Below are 26602 nucleotides of genomic sequence, written 5' to 3' on the forward strand. Positions count from 1 at the left end.
TCGGGAGGCTGACGCACTAGAATCACTTGAACCTGGGAGGCGGGGGTTGCAGTGAGCCAAGATCACGCCACTGCATGGTGACAGAGTGAGACTCCCTCTCAATAAATAAATAAATAAATAAATAAATAAATAAAAGCAGATTGAAATGAGCTCTGTTAAGAATCTTCTCTTTTGTATTAAGAAATCAGTCTTTAAGACTAATGTCTTTCTTTACCTATTTATTATTTCAAAGGGAGACAAATAAATAAACGTACCACTGTTTATGTCTAATGTAGGCCTCACCTGTATGGCACTATTATAGTATACCTACTGCATTTCTTTCACTCCTAGTAGATCATAACTATAAGTCACAATGTTACACTCCTCATCTAGCATAGTGTTTAAGACATGAGGGTACTAATAATTATTAGCTCAAAAGCGAATAAAATATTTAAGTTTTATATTTTATTCTTTCTAGTTGAAATTATTTTCATATATTTAAAATACTTTTAATTATAAGAAACAGTCTTCTAAGATAATTACTTATAAACCTAAAAATAAAATAATCCTGATTGTACTTGTTTCAAATCTCATTATTGCTAATATATTGTTTATATTCTGGGTTATATTTTGCCTTCATGATCTAGCCACAAATAAGTTTATCCCTTCTTCTAAATTCAGTTTATTATTTGTGCAATTATACCTCAGTTAATTTTTAAATAATTAGTTTCATTCAAATACATACTTTAGTGACTTTCAAATCTTCATGAAGTATGTATAATATCTGCCTTCATGAAAATAGTCATTGGGGATTTTGTACAAATAATCTGAGAATTGAGAACTATGCTCTTTAAATAGTTATATGGTATTACTCATACTACTTAAAATAAACAATAATAATACCTATGGCCAAACATTGTGCCACTGTTCTGTATTAGAATGTGTAGTCTTTAAGGCTAGATGCTACATCTCATTCTTTAATACACCTCCAATGACTGTCAATAGAATCTAGTAGATAAAACACTCCAAGCTTTCAAAAGCATAAAAATACAGAATATATATGCACAAGCAAATTTGTTATACCAAATTTAGTATACATTATAAGAGGCAATTGAGTAAAATTTCTGATCATATTCACTGAATGTACAATACAATTTATCACTGTAAAAAGAAAACAGATGAGGGTTCCAAGCTGTTATTTTGGAAACTGAACATTACATGGTTTATAGCTGAAACAATTTTAAACTAAAGATCATCAATGAAAAAGCTTTTCTTTAAAGCTTAATAAAAATCATAGTGAAACAAAGAACCTAATTAACCTGTATAAACAGCAAGATGTTATTTTCATCAGCTTTATCAATACTTTAGATTTTCTATGTCTTAACATAAGAGTAAAAACAAAAACAAACAAAAAACAATATTAGGCATTTAATACTATTCAAACCAACACACAAATGTTTACCTAAGTCTCCAACATAGGGCTCAAACACTTTTAAAAAATGTTTTAAAGAATATGCAATATCTATCTATCTATCTATCTATCTATCAACATTCCACCCTTGTGTACTTTTAATCCAGTTAGATGCTATGGCAACCTTTAAGATTTGCCAGATTTCAAGTATTCTGTTAGTTTTCATGAATCTTACTTAAAAACAATAGTTACAATCCCATTTGCACTGAATTTACTTCTCAGACAAATTTCCTGGGTGGAAATTAATTTTACTGGCTAACAGTTCAAAGAAACTATTTTACACACACACACACACACACACACACACACACACACACACACACACCCTAACTCAAGAAGGAGGGAAAGAAACAGGGAAGAGAAAATGAGAAGGAAAGGAGAAAGGAAGGGATGAAAATGGGAGAGAGCAAGGAGGAGCTAAGAAAATTCAGAGAAGGGGGAGTATCAAGTGAAAAAATAAGCCTGATGAATGCCCTTACCTTCACTTCTTTTTTCTGCTTGTTTTGCTCCATTTTCTACTTTTTTTTGTTTTGCTGCTAAGAGTTCCCGTTTTAATTGTCTTGCTTCTTTTCTGAGCTCTTCGCTATAAAGCAAAAAGAGTTATGTAAGTATATAATATATTGAGAGTAAAAGTTGTTTTGCAAAAACAGAATCGTTGGTATACTACATCTAAGAAAAATAAAGTGAATAATGTAATTCATTTATTTTGTTTCTGTGTATATATACTTGTGGTATAGAAATACACTTAAAGGATTTTCAAAGTTCTAATTTTTTCATAATAGCAGTATGAATTACTATAAAATATATCCCCTATCAAACATAAGTGATAAATGACCCATTACCTTCCTAGTTCATTAACAAATTTAACATTCTAGTTTTAATTTAATAACTTATGGAGACACTGGATCAAAACAAAATTTTTAATATAAATATTACTCATTAAGCATGGACATATGCAAAAAATTTGGCTTCAAAAATGGTTGAATTCCTGAACAGGTACCAGTAACTATCATTTATTAAGTAATTATTACATGCTAGGTTTCACACTAAAAACTTTTAAAACTCATTTGATTTTTAAACCCAAGTTTTTAACTCATTTAATACTACAGTTTGGCATATAATTTCCTTTTAATTTCCTGGTAGTTAAATCTACCAGGGTGAGGTCTGACGATTAATATAATTATGTGTTACAGACAAACTTAGAAGTAAATGTTACCTTCACTACAAGGCACTAGCTAAGTGACTTGCTTCTCCATGCCAGTTTCAGGGCAGGAGATTCAAATTCATGCCTTGCAAAGAATTATTAACTACGCATTATCATAAACCTTTAGGGTTACTTGCGACTAGTCAAGTCTGTGCATATATTCTCTATGAATGTCAAGTACCCACTGTATTTTCAACAAAATCTAGAGTGAATCATGGAAACTCAAAGGCTATGAACCCAAGCAGGCACTCCACTCTGAAAATGTTTATCAAAGATATTCAAGCTAAGGTTTAGTGGAATCTGAAGTCTAGATAATTACATACCTGACTGAACCTTTAGTACTTTTTACTAATCCCAAATCCTGTACCTTTTTACCACTGCCATGTATTAGTTACCAAACTGCTGGGCCTTATGATGTGCCTAACTCAGTTCTTTACATCTTTTTTCCACATCAGACACACACAGCCACATTTTGCATCTGCTTGGCCTCCAAGATCCTGAATTCTGAAAGTTCCCTTAGTGATCAAAATCCACTACGTTTTAACTTTTTCAGCCTTTCATTCCTACTAAACTTGCACGTATTCCCATAATAATGAAAGCCAATTCCTTAACTGTAGTTCATGGTCCATCAGCCCCATTCTAGCCCTAATTGGCTATCTACCCATACTGGATGCTATGACCAGTCATTTCACTGATGACCTCATCAGAACCCATAATTTCCTTGACTTGTTTGTCCTGTGGATACATCATAATCACCTAGAAGAACTTGCTAGCAACATGTTGGGGTAGACAAATCTCCGGGGAATGTAATAACCTTAGATGTGGAATGTTGCCTGGAAATTTGCCCTTGTAACAAGATCCCCAGGTGATTCCAGTATGTACTCAGGTTTGGGATCCAATGCTCTAGGATCTTATTATAGAAATTATCTTCTCTCTTTTACAATTTCAAATACTCTCCCTTCACTGATCCTTTTATTCAGCAAACAAACATGCTCAAATTTCTCTAGACTCAGCTCAAACCAAGTGATTATTATCTTCACAAATGGACTTCATTCTTGAAAGAACAGTTTACATATACAGTGTGCTTTATTAACCTCTAACTTCTTAATCTCTTGCAATCTATCCCTCTTACAGTCTACTGAAACTGCTTCTATATCAACCAAATTCAATGGCCTTTTCTCATTCCTCCTCTTCCTTTTTGGCCTCTATCATTCAATGATGTTAATTATTCCTTCCTTCTCCTTTCTTCTTGGAATTCTATCCCAGTCAGGCTTATATACCATTTTAGCATTTTGAATCTCCAATTCTTCTCCTGGTTACTCTTTTTCTTCCCATATTATAATTGCTGACATTTTTCTCATCTCTATACTTTGTACACTGGCATTTTAATTTAATCTCATAACATCAACTATCACTCCTATATAAGTTATTTCCAAACGTAGATGTTTTGCCTTGATTATGGTCCTGCATTTCTAGCTATCTTCTACAAATTTCTGTGTAGATTAACTCAGAAATTTAAGGTACGACACATACTGATACGGTATGGCTGTATCCCCACCCAAATCTCATCTTGAATTGCAGTTCCCGTAATCTCCACGTGTTGTGGGAGGGAGCCGGAGGAAAGTGATTGGATCATGGTGGCAGTTTCTCCCATGCTGTTCTCATGATAGTGAGTTCTCACAAGTCCTGATGGTTTTATAAGCATTTGGTATTTCCCCTCCTGGCACTCATTCTCTCTCCTGCCAGCCTGTGAAGAGGTGCCTTCCACCATGATTGTAAGTTTCCTGAGGCCTCTCCAGCCATGCAGAACTGTGAGTCAGTTAAACCTCTTTTCTTTATAAATTACCCAGTCTTGGGTATGTCTTTATTAGCAGCATACGAACAGACTAATACACATACAATTTTAAGTTTCCTAGTAGCCAGATTTAAAAACTAAAAGGAAACATTAATTTTTACATACTTAATATATCTAAAATATTACCAATTAACATGAAACCAATATAAAGAAAATTAATGTGATATTCTACACTCTCTTTTGTACTAAGCCTTCACAATCCAGTGTGCATTTTACACTTACCGCAAATCTCAATTGAGACTAGACTCATTTCAAGGACTCAACTCTAGAGAAACAGCAGGCTGCTGGACATCTCAACATAATTACAAATTTTTTATGTCCAAACCTGAAATCCTCTCCTTCTTGCCCAAATTTGTTCCTTCTCCTGTAGTCTCTATTTGATCATGGAACAATAATCTTTCTAATGACCAGACTTTAAACTTCCCTTGGACTCTTCTCCCTTTCCTTTCATTGAATCAATGTTGAAGTACACCATTTTCTAATCTCTCTCACATATAACAGTTCCTCTTGACTCTAACCATCAATGCCCAGTTTAGGCTCTCATTACGTGTTCTCAGGTAAGTACAATTACTTCCTATTTCTTAAAGCTATATGAACACAACTGTAGAAATCCCATATTTACTCGGCATGACATAAAAATGGAACTGGGTAGCCGCTGCACAGGGAACAGCAAGCACATCTTCCATTTACTCCACCAAACATTACTATCTTTTTATTATGCTACTTTGTATAGTTTTCAATTTGGTAAGTAATTCAGTCGTTTAGATGATATTTTCCAAAGACTAAGGTCTTTGAGGTAGAGATTATTTTGAGAGTTGAAGAGCAAATGGTGCATTTCTAGGATAGACAAACTAGTTACGAGAATAATTTGAAGTACACAAAGAATGAGGCAAAGAAAGTATATACTGTTTATGATACTATTTGTAGAGGGAGAACAACATAGTTATTATAAGACTTAACTTTGGATGCAGAAAGTACTGATTTAAAATCCAACTCTATCACTTATTAGCCAGGTGACCTGAGAATAGTTACTTAACTTCTCTGAGACTCAGTTTATTCAACTATAAATTAGGGGTAAGGTATGTAAAATATTGAGCACATAAGACATGTTCAACAAATGGTAGCTATTATGATTTAGGTCATCTATTTAAAACAGCACCACTGTTAAGAGCTGTCTGTCATATGGGCATAGTTCTTTATTACATTATTTATTATAAATGAATGTTATCTCTACTATATACAGCAAACAACCTTGTTCATTGTTTTAAAAGGGCAATGAATGCATAAGGCTTCCTTCTAAAAATCTATCCTTAAATAGTCAAAGATTTAGACACACTATTGATGTAGCCATATAATATACAAACTGAGCAATGTTGAATAAAAACTCAAGAATGACAAGGTGAGATAGAGAAGGGCAGGTCTATACAGATTATTAAAAATTGCTTTATTATGCTAAATATTTCAAGTGATTGAAGATTTACAATGTTGTCAAAATCTCTGAGACTATTCAAGCAACACCATTTGTTAGTACTGTGGAATCTATGACTATTGAAACGAAGTACAAGTTTTTAAACCAATTTTTAGATCACAGTCTAATTTTAGGATTCCCAATCTTACATTCCCTGGAATATCATCCTATCCACTGGCATCAGAATATATTAAAATGAGAATTAAAATTGTAAGCATGGAGTATATGCCACCATATACTGCCAAATTATGGTCTTACTTTAGAGTCCAGAAAGCATTGTCTTCGCCTCCTCAAAGCCTAGTCTCTGCTTAAATGGTAAAAGAAATCGCTTTTATAAACTGTTACTAACTCTAAGCCATTAATTGTTTTTCTTACAGTTATATTTCATTTGAATTTTAATATGGTTTGTATGACATCAGCATTTATCCACCAGATATTTCTATATTTTTTATCTAGTAAATCTGCAATAAGTTACTCCTTAATGGAAAAAAGAATTTCTTAAAAAAAAAACCCAATAAAATATCAGCAGCCTAGAAATTACAGTAGCTTTATATATTTAGTAATAGCAAAGAAATTACTAATTCATTTAGCAATTTTTAGAGCACTTAATATTTATATGGTAACATTCTGGGTACTGGCATGGAAATCAAGATGATTAAGGAAGGGAACCTCACTTTGCTAGGTTCTTTAAATCAGTTACCTCCTATATCACTTAATAATCTTTTCAATGAGCTGTGATATAGGCATTTTATAGGTAAAAAGGCTGACATTTATGAAGATCAAATAAATACCTTTTTAGAAGTCACATAGTGAGTAAGTGACAGAGCTAGAAATTTAAAAATGGGACTATCTGAACTCCAGGTCTATGCTCTTTCCATGTTGTTTCATGGATACCTTGAGAAAAACTTCAAGGAACCTACATTTCAAGGAGGGATATAAGCCATGTACATGAATAATAAAAACAGTACATAACAAAAAGCAGCAACTTTCACGACAAATAAACAACTGAAGTATTTTGAAATTCAGTGAAGGAAAGAGTACTGCAGGACAAATAAGAGATGGCCTCACAGTGGAAGCATGTGAACTGGGACGTGAAAGGTAAGTAGGAATTAGCTATTTACAGACAGAATGAAGATGCATCCAAGCAGTGTGTCGAAACCAAGACAGAGAGATGGAAAAACAGGGTACATGCTAAAACATGAATATATTTGGCTATTGCATAAAATAATTTAAAGTGGGGCAAGGTAACTAGTAATGAAAGATAGAGCTGGGAAAAGGATCTGGGGTAAAGTATAAATGCCAAGCTTTTGTGAGTAAAGTGACAATATTTTCCTTCAGTTTTTCCACACCTTTGGCTTTTCCAATTTTTTTTGCAACCGATTTCTCAACTGCTCTTAGCGTCTTCATTTAACCCACTATCCACCCATTTTAACACCTTACTAGTAATCCACACACTCCTTAAATGGCTCTCTCAAAAGTAACTTATGAGCTCCTAATCACAAATTTCAATGACTTCCTGCTGGATTGTAATTTAGACCTTGAAAAGAATCCAACTTTGTTGAACACCTTACCCCTCTTTGCCCCTCTGCTATCTCAAACATAGTGTCATGAGATCTTAGGACACTTAGGATCTTATCCTACCTCTTTGATATTCTTTCTCTGCTTCCACTGGTTCTACTTTTCTACCTTCTGCTCCTCAAAATTAGATGCTTCTCAACCTTCTTTTCCTCTCTGTAAATTTCATCCGCACTCAGGACTTCAATTCTCTCTGCCTTAATGCACCCAACATATAAAATCAAGATTATTAGCCTATGCTCTTTACATATTTCCACTTTCAAGATTAAATTGACATTTCTAACTGCCAGATGAAAACTTCCACTAGACACACCACAAATGCATCAAATTTACCATTTAAAAAGTCAGACTGATAATGTCGGCTCCTCAATGAACACTAACTAATTTCTCTCTTTTCTATTTCTGATAAAGCTACCACAATGCTGGTTGTGAAGCCCACCTTCTAGTATCACTCCCTTACTTACTACATTTTTCCTTTTCCTTTAAAAAGTCTCTTCCTTTCTATGGTTAGTGACAGCAATCTAGTTTGGGCCATCAGGACTTCACTTGGTCAACAGTCTCCTACTTTGTCTGTGTGCCTCTGGTCTGACCTTTCTTCCATTCATTTTATAACACACATCCCAAATCGTACAGTTCTACTTCCATGATCTTCATAGCTCCCTAAATCCTAGTGAATTATGCAGTAATTTCTTAAGTAATTAAATCTCTCTCATGACCTAACTTCAAAGTACTTTTTTTCAACTTTATCCCCCACATATCCTCTACAGTTACTCTAAATTTCAGTCAAAACATACTAGTCATAATTACCTTGGCAAACTTTGAGATTCAGTACACACACTCCTTTGTTCATGCCATTTCCACTATTTAAAATGGTGTTTTCCCCCTATTTCTGTCTACTAAAATCTTCCTCATCTTTTAAGTCTTCATGGAAAAAGTGGCACTTGAGTATAGCTTTGGGGAAAGTTGTTAATCTCATTGATCCTCAGTTTTCTCATCTATAAATTGTGCCTATATTCAATATATGTAATATGTAAAACATCTATAAATTGTGTCTATATTCAAGACATGTAATATTCCAAGATTTAGAATTAAAACTGTGAAAATTAATAATAAAATGATACTAATTATTATGCTAAAGATGTCTACTCTAATGCCAGTGATGAGTTGTTTTCTCCATCTAAAACTAATGTCAACTTACAGCATTCCAAATGATTAGACAAAGTATTTGGGTGGGGGTCGTGGGAAGAAATGTGTTTACCAAAAGACCTAGACTAACCATCATTATTTGGCCACGAAAAGGCAATTAATTCTCCTTCTTTGCCTCAGTTTCATCATCACAGAAAAACAGTTTAAGTAAGGCAAAAAATAATGTTTCTGAAATGCATAATCAAAATTATAAGTGTAAAAAGTTATACCACACAGATCATTTTAATTCCTTTTGATTTGGTATTTTAAAGACCATTTTGAATTAAAATTATTTCCTTAGTTTTCATTCACATCTAAGGAAGTAGTGAGATGCTGAATGTTGACATCTTTATCCTAGACACAAAAAAAGCTGAAGTATAGAGATGGCAAGAGATTTTCAAAATTATCCAAGTCAATAATAGAATTATCAACGTGACACTGACATCTTAATTCTTCATGCAGTTTTCACTTAACCTGCTAACCACCTACTAAGTGAAAAGTACTTTTAGACTCATACCTTACCTTTAAGCTGAATATTTTATTAATGTACAATTTTTATTGATTTCTAATATTTGTACATTTTTATGGGCTACATGTCATATTTTGTTACAGTTGTAGAATATGTAATGGTAAAGTCAGGATATTAAGGGTATCTATCATCCCAAGTACTTAACATTTCTAAATGTTGTGTAAATTTCAAGTCCTCCCTTCTAGCTGTTTTGAAATATACAATCCATTATTGTTAACTATAGTCACCCTACTCTGCTATTGAGCATGGAGCTTGTTCTTTCTATTCAGCTGTTTGTTTATACTCATTACCCAATCTCTCTTCATCTACCCCCGCCACCAGCACACGAACCCAGATGCCTCTGGTATCCATCATTCTACATTCTACCTCCATGAGATCAAGGTTTTCAGCTCCTACATACGATTGAGAATATACGATAATTGTCTTTCTGTGCTTGGCTTATTTCACTTAACACAATGACCTCTTGTTCCATCCATGTTGCTGCAAATGATAGGATTTCATCCTTTTACGGCCAAGTAATATTCCACTGTGTAGGTACACCACAGCTTCTTTTTCCATTCGTCCACTGATGGACTCTAAGGTTGATTCCACATCTTGGCTATTGTGAATAGTGCTGCAATAAACATGGGGTTATAGGTGTCCCTTTGATATAACAATTTCCTTTTCTTTAAATAAATATCCAGTAGAAGGATTTAAGCTGAATATTTTCTATATAACAAGAGATATTATCAATAAATGGCTACATAAGAAACTTTTTATTACTACAATATCAATATATTTACAATTTTTATAAGCTTGTTCATATTACTTGATTGAAGTAGCTTTTTAAAATCCTGCAATTATTTTTTAACTGTGCAGCTTTTGAACATGGGATTGAGGATTTAAAATGGCAATGTCAAGTATCTTGCATAACTGTCAGTCTAGTTTTTACTTTTTCCCAGATGCTTTTCTCATTTTCTCCAGTTTCTAGGAATGTGCCTTAGGAAAACTTTTAGTTATATCTATTATGTTTTCTTATGTCATGAGAAATATTATTTTAATATAAGGGTGATGAAGTCAAGCACTGATCTTCTCTAATATTCACATTTAAAAAATTGATACAGTTAATCAAGACCTGAGTGTTTGACATGCTGTTGAAGAGATATTAAATCTATATAAATGGAATATATGTGTTAGCTTCTTACATATGATGGTAAAGGAACTTGCTTAGAGGCCTTGTTAAACAAGCTGATGGCTAAACACATGCCCATTACAGACTGTTGTCTCTTGGACCACAGATGTAGTACTTGCAGTTAGTTTAAGCCTGCTATTTCCCAACATCTGATAAGAATTCATAACACATGGAAATGATTGAAAACCAAACAAGTAAACCCTTCATGGTCTTTAGCCTGCTGCTTTAATCACAAAGATATCCAATCCGTTTGTAGTGAAACAACAGCTTGGCTGTTGATGAAATCATAAAATAGCTGTAATAAAAGCCCATCATATGTATTAACATTGTAGATGTTTCATACAGTTTTTAGACTTACGGTATCATCAGCTGTAGCAGAGATTTGGGTTTAGCATATTTCAAAAAGTGCCAAAATATACTGTAGTTTATACACACATTTTGAAAATATATACTTATATCATGCAAATATCTAACAAAAGTTAATCAATAAAACTCCACTGTGTGTTTGAAGCTCTGTTCTACCTACTACTAGCATTATAGCATTGGACAACTAAGTTAACCAATCTAAGTCTCAGTTCACTCACCTAGAAATGAAAAGAACAGTAAGGTTGTTGTAAGAAAGAACTAAGATTCTACGGAAATTACTTAGCATACTTAGCATAGTAGTTGGCCCAAGATAATACTAAACAGAAATTTGCTTCTCTTATTATTATTGTTCTCACCTCCACCACTACCACTACTACTATTCTTGCTATTTACATAATCTATTATTGACAAAATGAGATCTCAGTTTAACAAAAGAGATTAAAAAGGCAAGTTTTTCCATTGTTTCCATAGAGATACAGATTTCGAAAGCACACTGATTAGTTTTTGTGTTTGGGGCACCGCTTAGATTAAATATATACTATGAAAGTGAGAAATGTAACAGTTTAAAAAAACTAAAAATTACAAAATTCCCATAACCTAACTGTGGTCACTAAACGCTTGAAAGTGAATTGCTTATTTTCTTTCATTATAACCTAGTTGAAAAGGCAAGGAATAAGCGAGTCAACAAAGAAATGCATACATACTTAGAGGAAGTATGAGGAAGGCTAACAGAGAACCTACCTTATTTTAGTCTGAGTGATCCTGAAAGGTATCTATCAAAAGATAACATTTAATCTGAGAGCTAATGTTCTACGTGCCCTTTGTAATCTGCTACACCACTACTTACGAATAGAAAGACTCTATCTGTATCTTTAAATATACTGTAATTTAGAAAGAAAAGGAGAAATATAAATGCACTTGTATATAGCCTTTAAGCTTACAATGTTACTCCTTTCATATGAAAGATCACATGTATTTTTAGTGAAAAGATTAGAAGTTTAATGCAGATTACCCCTAATCTTTGTAAGATCTTTTTCAAACTTTAGAAAATTTTATTCTTTTTTTTCAAAACACACCAAACAACAGTGTATCTTAAACAAAATCATAAGTGCCAATAATATTAGTAGGTGATATTGCTATTCTGTCTAAGCACCAAGTAAAAATCTCAGAATCAAATATGTTACTTCATAACAAAAACTTGGCTTAGCCAAGATTTCACAGAATTGGAGTACATTTGCTGTGGCAGAAACCCGGTCTTTAGTCAAATGTCTATTTTACAATCCAACTTTACAAATGATATTAATTCAACATGAAAAACAAATTAGATTTCCATTTTTAGTAAGGCAGTATACTAGATAACCTGAAAACTCTCTTGCAACCCAACATAGAAGTGCTGAATAGAGTACATTTTTTAAAAATACCTTTACTTTTATTAATTAATTTTTTTTTGAGACGGAGTCTTGCTCTGTCACCCAGGCTGGAGTGCAGTGGCATGATCTCGGCTCACTGCAGCCTCCGCCTCCCAGGTTCACGCCATTCTCCTGCCTCAGCCTCCCAAGTAGCTGGGACTACAGGTGCCCGCCACCACATCCGGCTAATTTTTTGTATTTTTAGTAGAGACTGGGTTTCACTGTGTTAGTCAGGATGGTTTCGATCTCCTGGCCTCGTGATCCACACGCCTCGGCCTCCCAAAATGCTAGGATTACAGGTGTGAGTCACCACATCCAGCCTAAAAAATACCTTTAAATACATATGTTTAGCTCACTAGAAATCAAGGGCAATACCCAGGGTTTGGAAAATGAGGAGGGGGACTGAAAACCAGAGCAATAAGCATTGGAACTGATATTTGTATACTCTGAGAGTTACTGGTCTCAGTAACCTATAAATGCAGATTTTAACAATCACAGGTGTGGTAGTGCGTTTCTGTAACTCCAGCTACTCAAGAGGCTGAAGCAGGAGAATCGCTTCAACATGGGAGGTGAAGGTTGCAATGAGCCAAGATTGTGCCACTGCACTCCATCCTGGGTGACAGGGCAAGACTGTCTAAAAAACAAACAAAAAAAGAATTGGCTGGGTGCGATGGCTCATGCCTGTAATCTCAGCACTTTGGGAGGCTGAGGCAGGCGAATCATGAGGTCAGGAGTTGGACACCAGCCTGTCCAACATGGTGAAGCCCCATCTCTACCAAAAATACAAAAATTAGCCAGGCAAGGTGGCATGAGCCTGTAATCCCAGCTGCTGAGGCAGAAGAATCACTTGAACCCAGGAGGTGGAGGTTGCGGTGAGCCGAGATTGTGCCACTGCACTCCAGCCTGAGCGAGACTCTGTCTCAAAAAAAGAAAAAAAAAAAAAAAAAAAAAAAAACATCAACAATGGACTAGATCAAGCAGAAGAAAGAATCTCAGAACTTGAATACAGATCTTTTGAAATAACCCAGTCAGACAAATATCAAGAAAAAAGAATTTTTAAATGAGCAAAGCCTTCATGACACATGAGACACCATAAATTGACAAAATATGTGAATCATCACACATATTTAGAGTCAACTGATTTTCAACAAAGGCACCAAGAACATACACTGGGACAAGAATACCCTCTTCCAGAAATAGTGCTGGGAAAACATGCAGAAGAATAAAACTAGACTCCTATCTCCAACCATATACAAAGATCAACTCAAGATGGATTAAAGACTTAAACATAAGACCTAAAACTATAAAACTACTAAAAGAAAACATAGGGAAAACACTTCAGGACATTGGTTTAGGCAAAGATTTTTACATCTAAGACCTCAAAATCACAGAACAATTAAAACAAAAATAGACAAATGGGACTACATTAAACTAAAAAGCTTCTGCAAAGTAAAGGAAATAATCAACAAGGTGAACAGACAACTTGTTGAATGGGAAAAAATATTTGCATACTACTCATCTGACAAGGAGCTAATATCCAGAAAATACAAACAATTCAAACAACTCAACAATAAAAAAACCAATAATCCTATTTAAAAATGGGCAAAGGATAGGAATAGACATTTCTTTAAAAAAGATGTATACTATCTTAATTTAAGAGAAAAGGGTCTATTGCTATAATACTTTTAATTTTGGTTTAGAAGAGGAACTACTATTTATCACAGAGAAGTCCTATATTATATTTAATATTTGTATTAGAAGGAATGTTGTTTTGTTACTTAATTTACATATTTAAAAAACTGAAATACTATTAATCAATCTGTTAATATACTACATTACATTAATAGACTTCCTTTAACTGATTGACCTTTACTGTCCTTGGAAAAAAGCTTGCTTTCTTTGACTATTTTTAAAATAATGCTTCTAAGTGAACAAAACAAAACAAAACAAAAAGCTTATGCATTCCTTTTGCACCAGTGTTCACAGAATATTTTTAGGTGTGTTGCTGTTTTAGGTTTCCATTTTCTTTTCTTTCTGCTCTATTGCCTTAATTTTTTATACTGAGTAGGCATCATTTTCATAAAAAAACTGAAGTCCTTAGGAAAAAAATTAATGAACCACATTTATCACAGTATTCAACACTGTGACTCAATATGTTGTTGGTGCTAAATAAATATAGGCATACACTAAGGGAAAAAGAGTATAGAATACTAATCCTGGGACCCATGAGAGGGAAATGTGGGGGTTTGGGAAGAGGAGAAATTTTGTTGTGAAGATAGACATCTAAAATATAGCACACAGAAGAAAAATCACTGAGATAAGAGCATCAGATAGAACGATGTCGATCACGATTTAAAGAGGATGAGGTCATTTTTGTGAAGGCCATATTAGGTAACAGACAAGTATGTAAATTCTTTAAGATTTCCCATTTCCCACAGTGTTCTCGCCTTGTTAAATTTGCTTTACCGACATCAAAACATTTTCAACGTTATGTAAAAAAATGAATATATGGACAAATGATTTTAAATATAGTACATGGTATAGATTAAATAAGAAAAAAAATGAGGTGGAAGTTTTTCTGGCATTCATCTAGACTTTCATCAGCATGGATCAAAATTATATAAAATGGCTTCCAGGACATCATAAAGCTATACAAAGTGTTTCACAAATGAAGCTACATATAAGTGATCCTCTTGAATTACTGAAGCTCTTCACATTTAACGTTTAGGAACTTTTGGCCCTGCCTCTCTCATCCAGTGCAGGTACAGACATTGAAGTGCCTCCTTTACGTGCAAGTCCATTCCACCTGGGTCCTGAACCAGTTATGGACAAGAGATATATCATGAGCATCTATTCAAGAATAAGGCCTAAAATGAGCCATTCTGTTTGACTCACACCTATTCCTCCTAAAACACTTCTCTCTCTTCCACTTCCCTTCTCCTCACAACTCAAAATCATCCTTCAGATCTCAGCTTCCATGCCATCTTCTCTGCAAAGACTTTTCTGAACTCTCAATACTGATGCACAAACTCCTTATATTTATCCTTACCTTAGGTCTATAATCAAGTATACCTAAATGTGGCCTTCCTGATAATAACAACATAGTATGATGTTGATGATGATATTACTGTTACGATGCATTTATCAAATTCTAAATCCAGACTCTTTCCTCACTGCATAGGTTGAAGTTTCCAAGTTTCCCAGAAAGTACCTTGCTTGCTTTTTCAAGACAGAAGAGCCATTAGACAAATTGTGCTTTTGCTCACCTGACCTTAAAATTTGTCTTTTCTTACTGCCTTGTCTAATTGACAAGCTTGGACTCTTTTGGTACAGATGCCTGCCCAAATCAAGTGTATCACATCTTTTTGACCCTGGGGCTCTGTGATTTGCTTGCCTGCAAGTCCCTGCCCAAACTAGAGCAAGAATAATATTTTAAAGCTGAAATTTGATCTCATCATTTCAATGCTACAGTGACCCTTAATTCTCAAAGTTCAAACTACTTAGGACTGCAAGGTTCTTCATGGTCTCAGCTCTGCTTTATTCTCCATCTTTATCTCTTGCCTCACTTTTTGCATGCATTCCCACATCCTAAAATCCTGTCAGTTCTCAGAATGTATAATATAATCTTTGACACCTATTCCTCATGACCTAAAACACTCCTCTCTCTTCCACTTCCCTTCTGCTCATAACTCATAATCATCCTTCAGTTCTCAGCTTTCATGCCATGTTCTCCATAAAGACTTTTCTAAACTCTCAATACTGATGCACAAGCTCCCTATATTACCCTTACCATCAAGCTTATCATATTGTATTTTAGTAGCCTGTTTATTTTCTTTGTAATCTCCAGTAGTCCAATAAAACTGTATCACTTCACTTTTGCAACTCCAATAAATAGCACCAAATCTAACATAAAATCAGCATTCAATACTCAATAAATACATTAAACCAAACTAAACTGTTGGTAGTGCTAATCATTCTTTAAGATTGCCTAAAGCTGCAATTTTTTGTTATTATAATATCATTGGATTTTTTTTTTTTTTTTTGAGACGTAGTCTCGCTCTGTCGCCCAGGCTGGAGTGCAGTGGCCGGATCTCAGCTCACTGCAAGCTCCGCCTCCCGGGTTTACGCCATTCTCCTGCCTCAGCCTCCCGAGTAGCTGGGACTACAGGCGTCCGCCACCTCGCCCAGATAGTTTTTTGTATTTTTTAGTAGAGACGGGGTTTCACTGTGTTAGCCAGGATGGTCTCGATCTCCTGACCTCGTGATCCGCCCGTCTCGGCCTCCCAAAGTGCTGGGATTACAGGCTTGAGCCACCGCACCCGGCCGGATTTTTTTTAAAGGTATGAAAAAATAATTCAGCTCTCTCAAGCACTGGCAAAATGTATCACGTTACATGTGTGTACCCTTCCACTCAGCAATTCTATACATTTATTATAAGAATCCCAAAGTGCTCAAGCTCCTTGTTAAGCACAAAAGAAGAATATAATGGGTGTTCATGGCAACACTATTTATAAATATAATAAAAGCAAATAATTATTCAGTTTATATAAAATTGTATGTTTGTGAATATATGTGTACATGCCACCAAACAAAACCAAAGATTTGAAAGGTAGTTTACCAAAATGAAAACAATGGCTAGCTCTGTAGAATGCAGTATCACATGACTTAATAATTTTATAAACTATTCTGGTTATAAAGAAAAATTTATTTCTATTTAGAAAAAAATAAGTTTCTCTTTTGAGGGGAGTATTTCAAATAATTTTCCTTGAACAAATTTGGTAGACATTATGATTCACCATTCTTTCTCTGCTTATTTCTAAAACTAAAAGAAATCATCATTATAAAGTTAAATTTAATCAAATAAAAATACTCCAGTGTTCAAGACACTTAATGCATCTTTTTTTTTTAATCAATTTAAGAATCCACTTGTTAAAACATTTTGATTTCTACCATGATCTCATGCAAAATCTCAAATATTTTGGAGCGACTATATTAAGTCAAGAACAAAAAGTGTGACATATTTGAATGCTTATGCAACACAGATTTTTTATTTTTGCAGAATAAATTTTATCATAGGGTGTATTTCAATTTGTACTAAGTAATACATCTACAACAACAAAGACAGCACTGAGACTTTTAAAAAGGTTTCTTAATATTTCCATTGCAATTTTATTAACCATGATGAGGAGTAAACTGGCTGTATGAGTTTAATAAAACCGCAAGTCCAAATCACACAAAAACATTTAGCTCAAATTTGATCTCACCTCTCAAAATTAAACATTTTGGGAACTACACTGATACATGCTTCTATTCTGGGAATGATTCAGCTCTTGCATATGGCCACTATGCCACTAAAAGGGTGTTTTTGGAGAATTAATACAATACCTTTTCACTCTCAATTTTTAGTTTTTTTCCTCATCCTAAGAGCCATGGGGATAGGGGATAGGCAGAAGGAAGCAAGGAATCAGTAAGGAGAGAAAAGGGAAGTTTTTTTTAATTTTTCCAACTGTAACAATAAAGCTCCTACTTTAAGGGGAAAAAAACATCCCAAACCGAGTTTTCTTTTCTCGCTAGCCATCTAGACACATAAAACACATAATATGGTATAAAAGCTTTTTGAATACAATAGACACCAAGCTACAGCAGGGGTCATCATCTGTGTTGCTTGACTTTTGTAAAAACTCTCACCTATATTATAGTGGCTTAAAGATTTGCCCTACCTGAATCTGCACATACTCTGCCTCTGAAACCCTAATTGGCATTTAGCTGAAAACAAGCTTCATTCTCAGAGTCACTAGTGACTGGAGGCAAGAGCTGACTCATTCCTAGGCCACTGCTGTAGAAAAGGTCAGTTTTTCTTTTCCATAAGGCTTCATAGACTTAACCTCTCTGTGGGTTTCCTACTCCGTTAGCACCTGGCAGACAAACAGGACCAGAAAACTTGCTTGAACTGTGCTAGACCAGCCCTTCAAGAAAATAACGACAAGATGTGAGCCAGGAAAAGCACTTTGGAAACTACTTGCACCTAATAAAAACATATTTTTAATTTAGCTAATATGAAATCCAAAGTAGTTCAGCCCAAATGGAAAAGATGCTGTATTTATATTTATGTGGGTTCTTAATTTGGGTTTGATTCATGCTTCATGCATGAAAACTACCATTTTATAGAATAAGGTGAACAGCTGGCCTACATACACCTCTACTGCTCTTCATTAAACCAAACTGAGATACGTGGCAAGTTTCAGTATTTGCCCTTAATTTTATGAATAAACCAAAATTTTCTTTTATGAAGTAAATTTATTAAAAATTATAATTGATAAAATAATTAATTAGACTTTCACATGGCTTTCTTTTTCTCTATTCCAAAAATGTTCCAAGTATGTATACATCCACATATACCTTCTCATTGAATCCTCACATCAAATTCTAAAGGGATGTTATTTTTACAGGTGGGGAATTGAAGAGAGGCAATGGTGTGGAAATTTGACAGAGGGTAGGGTATATGCAAAGATAATAAGGTAAGAAAGAGCAAGGCAATGAGGCAACACTTCAGCTTACCTGAAAGATGCTATACAACAACTAGAACTACAAAAAATAAACCTGAGGAAACAAAACTTGATATATTTCACCCTAAATACAAAAAAAAAAAAAAAGGGTTTATTGGCTATATGAATTTGAAGACCACTTAAGAAAATAGGGTCAGGTTGAAAGTAGTTTCAATGGAATATAGTATAAACAGTAATTCCAAAACTTTAGCTGATATCAGAATCACCTGAAGGCTTGTTAAAACACAGATTGGTGGTCTTTACTCCCAGAGTTTCTGATTCTGTAGGTTTGGGGTGGGGCCTACACCTTGAGAAAGAGAAGCTGCTTTGGGGACAACACTTTGAGAACCAATAGTCAACAACAATGTTATGTATGTAAGTCTGAGACTTTATTAATATTTTCTTAGTTTTGAAAACAAACTTAGGAGATGAACTGAATTAGTTACTTTACATTTGATCAAACGTCAGTATTTATCATTAGAAACACTAAAAACTTAAGAGGCAACTGGGAAATAGTTAAGTAAAGAAAGTTTTGCTCTCAGGCAAATTCAATAATAAACAAATTCAGGTATTTTCCAGGGGCCAGAGGAACACAGGTGCCCCTTTACAAGCTAAATGTTCTTTCATTGTTGCAGTTAGCACAGAGTTTTCAGAACGACTTTTCTTATATGTGAGTTAGATGGGGATAGTATGTTTTCGGTGAGGAATGTAGTCTTCTAGAATCTTGGCACTTTCTTGATGAATTTTCAATATTATTGCTATTAGCTTTGCGGCTGGTACTCCACTCTGATTTTACATTTATTCAGAATCTGTAGCACAATACTATTGTAGTTCAAAAGGAAATAAATCTGGTATGTGATATGTCAGTATCTAAAGCTAATATCAACAACAACAAAAACCAGCCCCCCCCCCCCCGAAACACAACAAAGATGACAACAAATGGGTTCTGGATGTATCTCTTGAAGTTATATTCCCCTTCTTCCTTTAAGGAGCCTTCCTAGCTCTGGGAAAGAAGATGTTAGTGTTACAGACAAGTCCTAATGTTGTGAATTAAAAGTAATCTCCAACTCTCACTATGCTTAGGTACCCTAGGTGGGCTCTGCTATGTCTTTCAGTGGACTATGGCTCAGACTTCACACATGAGGTCAGGTCTTCTTAAAAAGTGCTGGAATATTATGGCTGATATTACTTTCTCATGTTCCACCAATTTGCAAGGCAATTCCTTATAATTCACAGGAGGCTTGTCCTAATGCCTAACAAGGCTTTCTTTGCCAGGACCTCTGACTCACTCTACAAACTTAGACTCACTGCAGTCTTACCACATGGTTCAGATTCTGATTGACTCCGTTATGCTAGTTGTTAGGAATAAGTTAACAATGAAGCACTGACTGCTTTATTAGGAGATCTCAACATCTACTTGAAAAGTGTGTCAATAAAATAGAAACTTATTCTTGTTAAAGTAAAAATTCACACTGTAATATCTATCATAAAACTTCACAATATATCAATATACAGTAAAACCAACAATAATATAATAATATCAAAGGCAAGCATCAGTTATATCCTCCTATTTCTAAGTCCTGCATGGAAAGATCATAAGCTTTGCAACCAGAATATGGGTTCGAGTCCTGGCTCAACACCACACTAGCTGTGTGACATTGGAAAAATTTATACAAAACTTCCTGAGGTTGCTTCCTTATATGTGAAAAGGAGGAATATCCACAATGGTGTTGGGAGTTTGAACAAATCTTGATTCTCTTTTCTTTTGAACATTCTTAAAACTAACCCAAATTGCTTCCCTTTTTGCTAGGAGCTGCTAAATTATATTTATCCATAATCCTCAGGTCTGTGAAATGTTTATACATATTTATGTAGAAAATATCAAAGCAAAAGTATCACATATTTTTCCTACATTCCTCCCCATACCTTGTAGTGAGTGATCAAAGGTGTGGGCTCTAATATATAGAATACTTTAGCTAATGAGAACAGAATATACATTCTTCTCAAATACATATGAAACGGTCTCAAGATTGACCATATTCTAACACATAAAATGAGCCTCAATATATTTAAAGGATTGAAATCATACGAAGTACATTCTCCAACCATATGAATGAAATTAGAAGTCAATAACAGAGATAAATTTGGGAAATTCATAAATATGTGGAAATTAACAACATATTCCTAAACAACCAATGGATCAAAGAAGAATTCACAGGGAAATCAAGGTACTCTGAGTTGAATGAAATGACAGCCCAACATACCAAAACTTACAGGATGCAGCTAAAACATACTTAGAGGGAAATTTATACCTGCAAGTAAATGCCTACATTAAAAAAGAAGGATTTTAAATCAATAACATAACCTTCTACCCTAAGAAACTAGAAAAGTACAGTGTACTGCTTTGTCACATCTTAAGCCTTAGGTAAAACATAAGTCATCAATATAGTTATTCTTATAACCTAGTACATTTCTGGTATTTTTTTCCTGCTAGGCACGATACACCATATTTAGAAAAGAATCAACCAGTGATCTCTCTTGTCAATTACCAATTCGGAATTGTACTTCTGGGAGTCCTACACGTTAATGTGATGATTTGGAGAGAAAATCACCAGCTTTGGTTTCTGAATCATACATTCAAATCATATCAGCAAAGTATGTGTACACATATAATCTAACTGGAGTCTCAGAGAGTGGACAGGTCATGGGCTTATCAACTGCTTTACAGACATGAAAACCAAAGCTCTAATTAAAAAATTTCCTTGAAAGACGGGGTCTCAAGTTCCAGTGACATGTAAAATCTCTGTTATATACATTTGTAACTATTTTAACAAAGGCTTTCTAATGTGCTTTGGTTATAATGACTTATTCTGAGTTCTAAACATTTTAAAACCAGATTCATTTTCTTGTAAGGCACAACATATGACAGATGTGGCTGGAAGACTTCAAAATAAGCAGAGCCATTAAAAGATGATTCAAGATGTACTGTTATTTTAACATTAATATTTCAAGAAGATAATGTTTATATATATGACTAGACAGATTCATCACATCCTGAAAAATATGGCCAACGTGACTCTTCTTCTTTACTCATTTGTTGGCTGTTAGAGCCCAGAATAATTACCAGTAATGTGTAGCTTTATGAACAAAAACTTTAACATTATAAAGTAAAAATATTGAGAGATTTAGCCCTTAAACCAAAAATTAAACCACCTTCCCTCTAAAAATAGGGCAGGCAAATTTACTCTCAAGTTTATCCCAATAACAAAATTAACCAATGATCCAATCATTTAAATTCCCCTATTTGATATCATCATTTCCAATCACATCCATTCCCAAAGTCCTTGTTTATGTCATACCAATCTATATAAATTAGGCAAAATTATGTTAAATCCTATGCTATATCATGAATATCCTTTCTTTCCCTTTATATATTTATACCACAGAACACTTACAAGTGAGTACTAGCTAACTTCTACTATGGAACTTTGAAATAATTCTTCTAAAACTAAACACACAATTCTTAGAAAAAGACTAAGAAGTGGGCCATTTGGGCTCATTCCACTAGTTGCTTGTGTGAGTTTGATGAAATCACAGTCTTTCTGAGGTTATTTATTCCCTGAATATTTAACAACCAGAGCCACATCCTGTCTCACTGTAAATATTAATGTAGTCTATTCAGCCAAACAAAGTAATACTCTTCTATGCTTGGTGTTACCCCAAGTTTTTTTTGTTTTGTTTTGTTTTTTGAGATAGAGTCTCGCTCTGTCGCCCAGGCTGGGAGTGCAGTGGCATGATCGCGGTTCACTGCAAGTTTCGCCTCCCGGGTTCACATCATTCTCCTGCCTCAGCCTCCTGAGTAGCTGGGACCACAGGCACCCACCACCATGCCCGGCTAATTTTTCTTTTCTTTTTTTTTTTTTTTGTATTTTTAGTAGAGACGGGGTTTCACCGTGCTAGCCAGGATGGTCTCAATCTCCTAACCTCGTGATCCGCCTGCCTCAGCCTCCCAAAGTGCTGGGATCACAGGCTCACGTGAGCCACCGTGCCTGGCCAAGTTTTTTTTTTTTTTTTTTAATGCATTTAGTATGTTGCACTGTATTTTGTACCAAATACACAGTCGATGCATAATAAATGTTTGTGGAATAACTATTTCAAAAATAATTTTAAACATATTTCTCTTTGATCAACATTTCAATTATATAGGAGGCATACATTTTTGAGATCTACTGCACAACACGATGACCATGGTTAATAATAATGTACTGTATATGTAAAAATTGCTAAGAGAGTAAATTTCAAATGTTCTCACCATAAAACATAAGGATATGAGGTGATGGGTATGTTAATTAGCTTGATTTAATCATACCACAATATATACATATATTAAAATCTCACATTGTATCCCATAAATATACACAATTATTATTTGTCATTTAAAATTTTTCTAAAAATGTATTTCTTAATGACAAAATGCATTGTGAATCAAGGATTAGGATTAATCCACAATACCTGAGACCTACTAAAAATATCATAAGTAAAAATACTACTTATCCTAATTCAGAAATTTATAACAAATAATACTAATTATTCCATAAAACATATTAACATACAGGTAGGTGACATCTGGGAAATTAACCTTTCGGGTTCTAAAGGAAGATATTAGAAAATATAAATTCAGAGGCTCTAATACTATAATGGGAGCATTTGTTGTTTGGGCCAAGCAGCACTCAAACAGCCTTTGTATTTTAAAAGAATCCCAAGGTAGTTTGAAGGCAGAACTGCCTCCCACTTCAGAAGCCCATGACCTGGAAAGATCTTATCTTATTCACCTGTCAGCCAGGGCATGTATATATGACCTTAGCAGAGCCAAGGAGGTGCTCTTGCCCAGGACTCCAAATCTTGAAATACTGGAAAAGTAAAAGAGGCCAAATTTGAGATGATTTGAGTTCCAAAAAGAATAACGGTTGTCATTTACGTAATCATATTGAAAATATAAAAATCCACGAGCCATAAATAATACTCATGAAAGATAAAGCCAGATATACAAATAAGAAAACCTCATTTGCCACCCTTAGAGGTGACTATCGCACTTGTCACTATAACAAATTGATAATAAAAAAATTAAGAATTATCCAACCTTTTCTACAGGAAGCATATCTCAAAATAATCAAAGCCTCAGTTGATGAGTGAAAGTTTTTCTTTATAGATTAATGCAAGATAATAAATATAAATGGAATGACAGAAAATAATTATTTTGCAACTCCCACTGAGGTAACTGATTCAGGACAAGAATCACCAATGGATGACAAAATTTTTACATAAAGCATTGATGGAAAACTATATATTCATGTGATATCAAAGTATCACTTCATAGAATATGTGCTAAGAAAAGCATAACTCTAAATTAAGGAAGGGCTGAATGTAGTGTCTCACACCTGTAATCCCAGCACTCTTGGAGGCCAAGGTGGGAGGATCACTTGAAGCCAGGAGTTTGAGACCAGCCTGGGCAACATAGTGAGAGTGGCAAAAAAATTTAAAAAGTAGCAAGGTATGATGGTGCATTCCTGTAGTCATAGCTACTCGGGAGGCTGACTTGGGAGGATCACTTGAGCCCAGGAGTTCAAGAATCCAGTGAGCTATGATCACACCACTGCATTCTGGCTTGGGCAACAGAGTGATATCCTGTTGTAAAGAAGAACAAGAAGAACAAGGGAGGGGATGAGAGGAGCACAGGGAAAGGGAGGGTGTAGGGGAGAGGAAAGGTGGCGAGGGCAGGGGAGGGGAGAAGAGAGGAGGAGAGAAAAGAAACAAAATACCTGAATGTATTTTATTAGTCTTGAGTAACAGAGAAGTAACTAGACATCATACAACCCCTTAATTTGACACTGTAAGCAGTGTTACCCATCACAGTATCACCCATCCCAAGAATGTTTAATCTGAACCAAGCTTTTAAATCTAACTTACAGGTAGCAGAAAATATAGATGATACAGGAATAAGTTACATGATGCTACATAGAAAAAAAATTTAACAAGTCCAGAATGTGAGTTATTCTATACAGGACAACTAGCCCAACTTTATCAAGTCAAAGGTATGAGAAAAATTAAAAGGGTAGAAGATACTGATGTTTTTGTCCTTCCCATAGTCATGTGTTGAAACTTAATTCCCAATGTGATGGTATTTGGAGGTGGGGGCCTTGGAAGGTGAGTAGGTCATGAGGGTGAAGCCCTCACAAATGGGTTTAGTGCCCTTATAAAAAATCCCAGAAAGGTTTCTCATCCCGTCCACCACATGAGGACGCAATGAGAGGATGGCCATCTATGAGCCAGGAAGTAGGCCCTCATGAGACACCACATCTGCTAATGCCTTGATCTTGGACTTCTCAGCCTCAAGAATTGAAAGAAAGAAAATTCTATTTTCTTGTTGAAAAGCCACCCAGTTGATGGTATTTTGTTAAAGTAGCTTGAATGGTCTAAAGCAAAACTAAAGAGACTAAAAAAAATTCAACATGTAAACCTTGACTGGATCTGGACATATACAGACAAGCTATAAAAAACATTTTGCAAACACTTGGGAAAATTTGAACATAGGCTGGGTATTAGACGATTATTAGGGAATTATTAATTCATTACATATATGAATTTTATTATGGTTATATAAGTTTTTCCATTTAAGGTGTTCATATTCATATTTTTAGTGGTAAAACATGACTTCTGTAATTTTTTTCTGTGTTGAAGTATTTTAAAGTAAATAGAGCAAACTATTGGTAATTGTTAAATCCAAGTGAGTGATAAGTATATGAGTGCTTTCTTCTAGGGTTTTGTTTGTTTTTGAGGAAGGGTATATTATCTTTACTTCCTGATATGCCTAAATTATTTTTGATAAGATAAAAGATTATTTGCACTGGCCATAGTAGCATAGAGTCCATAAATATGCAGTGGGGCTGTGCCAGCAACTGCGGAGGTAGATTCCTAGTAGTGACATTGTCAGGTAGGCAGTGCCTTGCATCCTGACTCAGCCTGGCTCTTCAGCCTTCCCACACATTCCGTGGGTTTGCTGATATCATTATGATATATTCATTTGTGACTTAAATGAGCAGAAAGGATTCTGTTATATGGCACCAAGAACATGAAGCAATACACTATTTACATAAACCTACTTGATATCTAGCGCTCTGTGCTCTGCACATAAAACTTTCCCCTAAAATGGATTTTTAAATCCTCACACCAAGAGGCACAGGATAAATACATGTATCTATGTAACACTGTAAGAATGACACTGTATTAAAATCATTATCATATTTAGTCTTTAAATGGAATCACACTGAACATTTCTTCGGAAAGTAATGAGAATGATAGTTCAGTAACCTATATTCCTATAGAGATGCAAATATTACATGGAAATATAATGTAAGGCAGCACAATGGCAGTTGAGATCTGATATTACATTGCTGTTAATGGAAGCACGTAGAAGGACCTCAGTTCTAGGGTATCTATTAGAAACAGTACTTACTCAAGTCTCTTCATTGTTTTAACTTTATTCATATATTAAAGGTTAATGTGGCAAAATGTAACAATTCACATAAATAGAAAAAGCATATACAACAATGTCCTTGATTTTTAAATCAATCACTAAGTACAGAATACCTGATATGAACACAGAAGTGTGATAAGCATGTTTAGTCAACTATTTTGGTACATTGGTGGTTTCCAGTGAACCATTACTTACACATAAGTGTATAAGTGATTCACACCCTTGTATAGTCTCTTCCCACATTGACTCTAGGCCTGATCATGAGATAGCTGCTAAGAAAAACATAACTCTATAATAGAGAAGACTGGTTT

General features: G+C 34.7%; 1 protein-coding gene across 2 annotated transcripts in view; it reads right to left on the bottom strand.

Annotated features, from left to right (window-relative positions):
• CWC27 (CWC27 spliceosome-associated protein homolog (S. cerevisiae)) overlaps positions 1–26602 on the bottom strand; it is a 270245-nt gene that overhangs the window by 138692 nt on the left and 104951 nt on the right. For both annotated transcript variants that reach the window (XM_011930127.1, XM_011930126.1), the window contains exon 11: positions 1930–2033. In XM_011930127.1, the coding sequence (XP_011785517.1) occupies positions 1930–2033 (104 nt within the window). The remainder of the gene's footprint in view (positions 1–1929; positions 2034–26602) is intronic.

Source organism: Colobus angolensis, unplaced genomic scaffold (genome assembly GCF_000951035.1).
Source record: "Colobus angolensis palliatus isolate OR3802 unplaced genomic scaffold, Cang.pa_1.0 Scaffold84, whole genome shotgun sequence".
Classification (NCBI taxonomy): Eukaryota; Metazoa; Chordata; class Mammalia; order Primates; family Cercopithecidae; genus Colobus; species Colobus angolensis.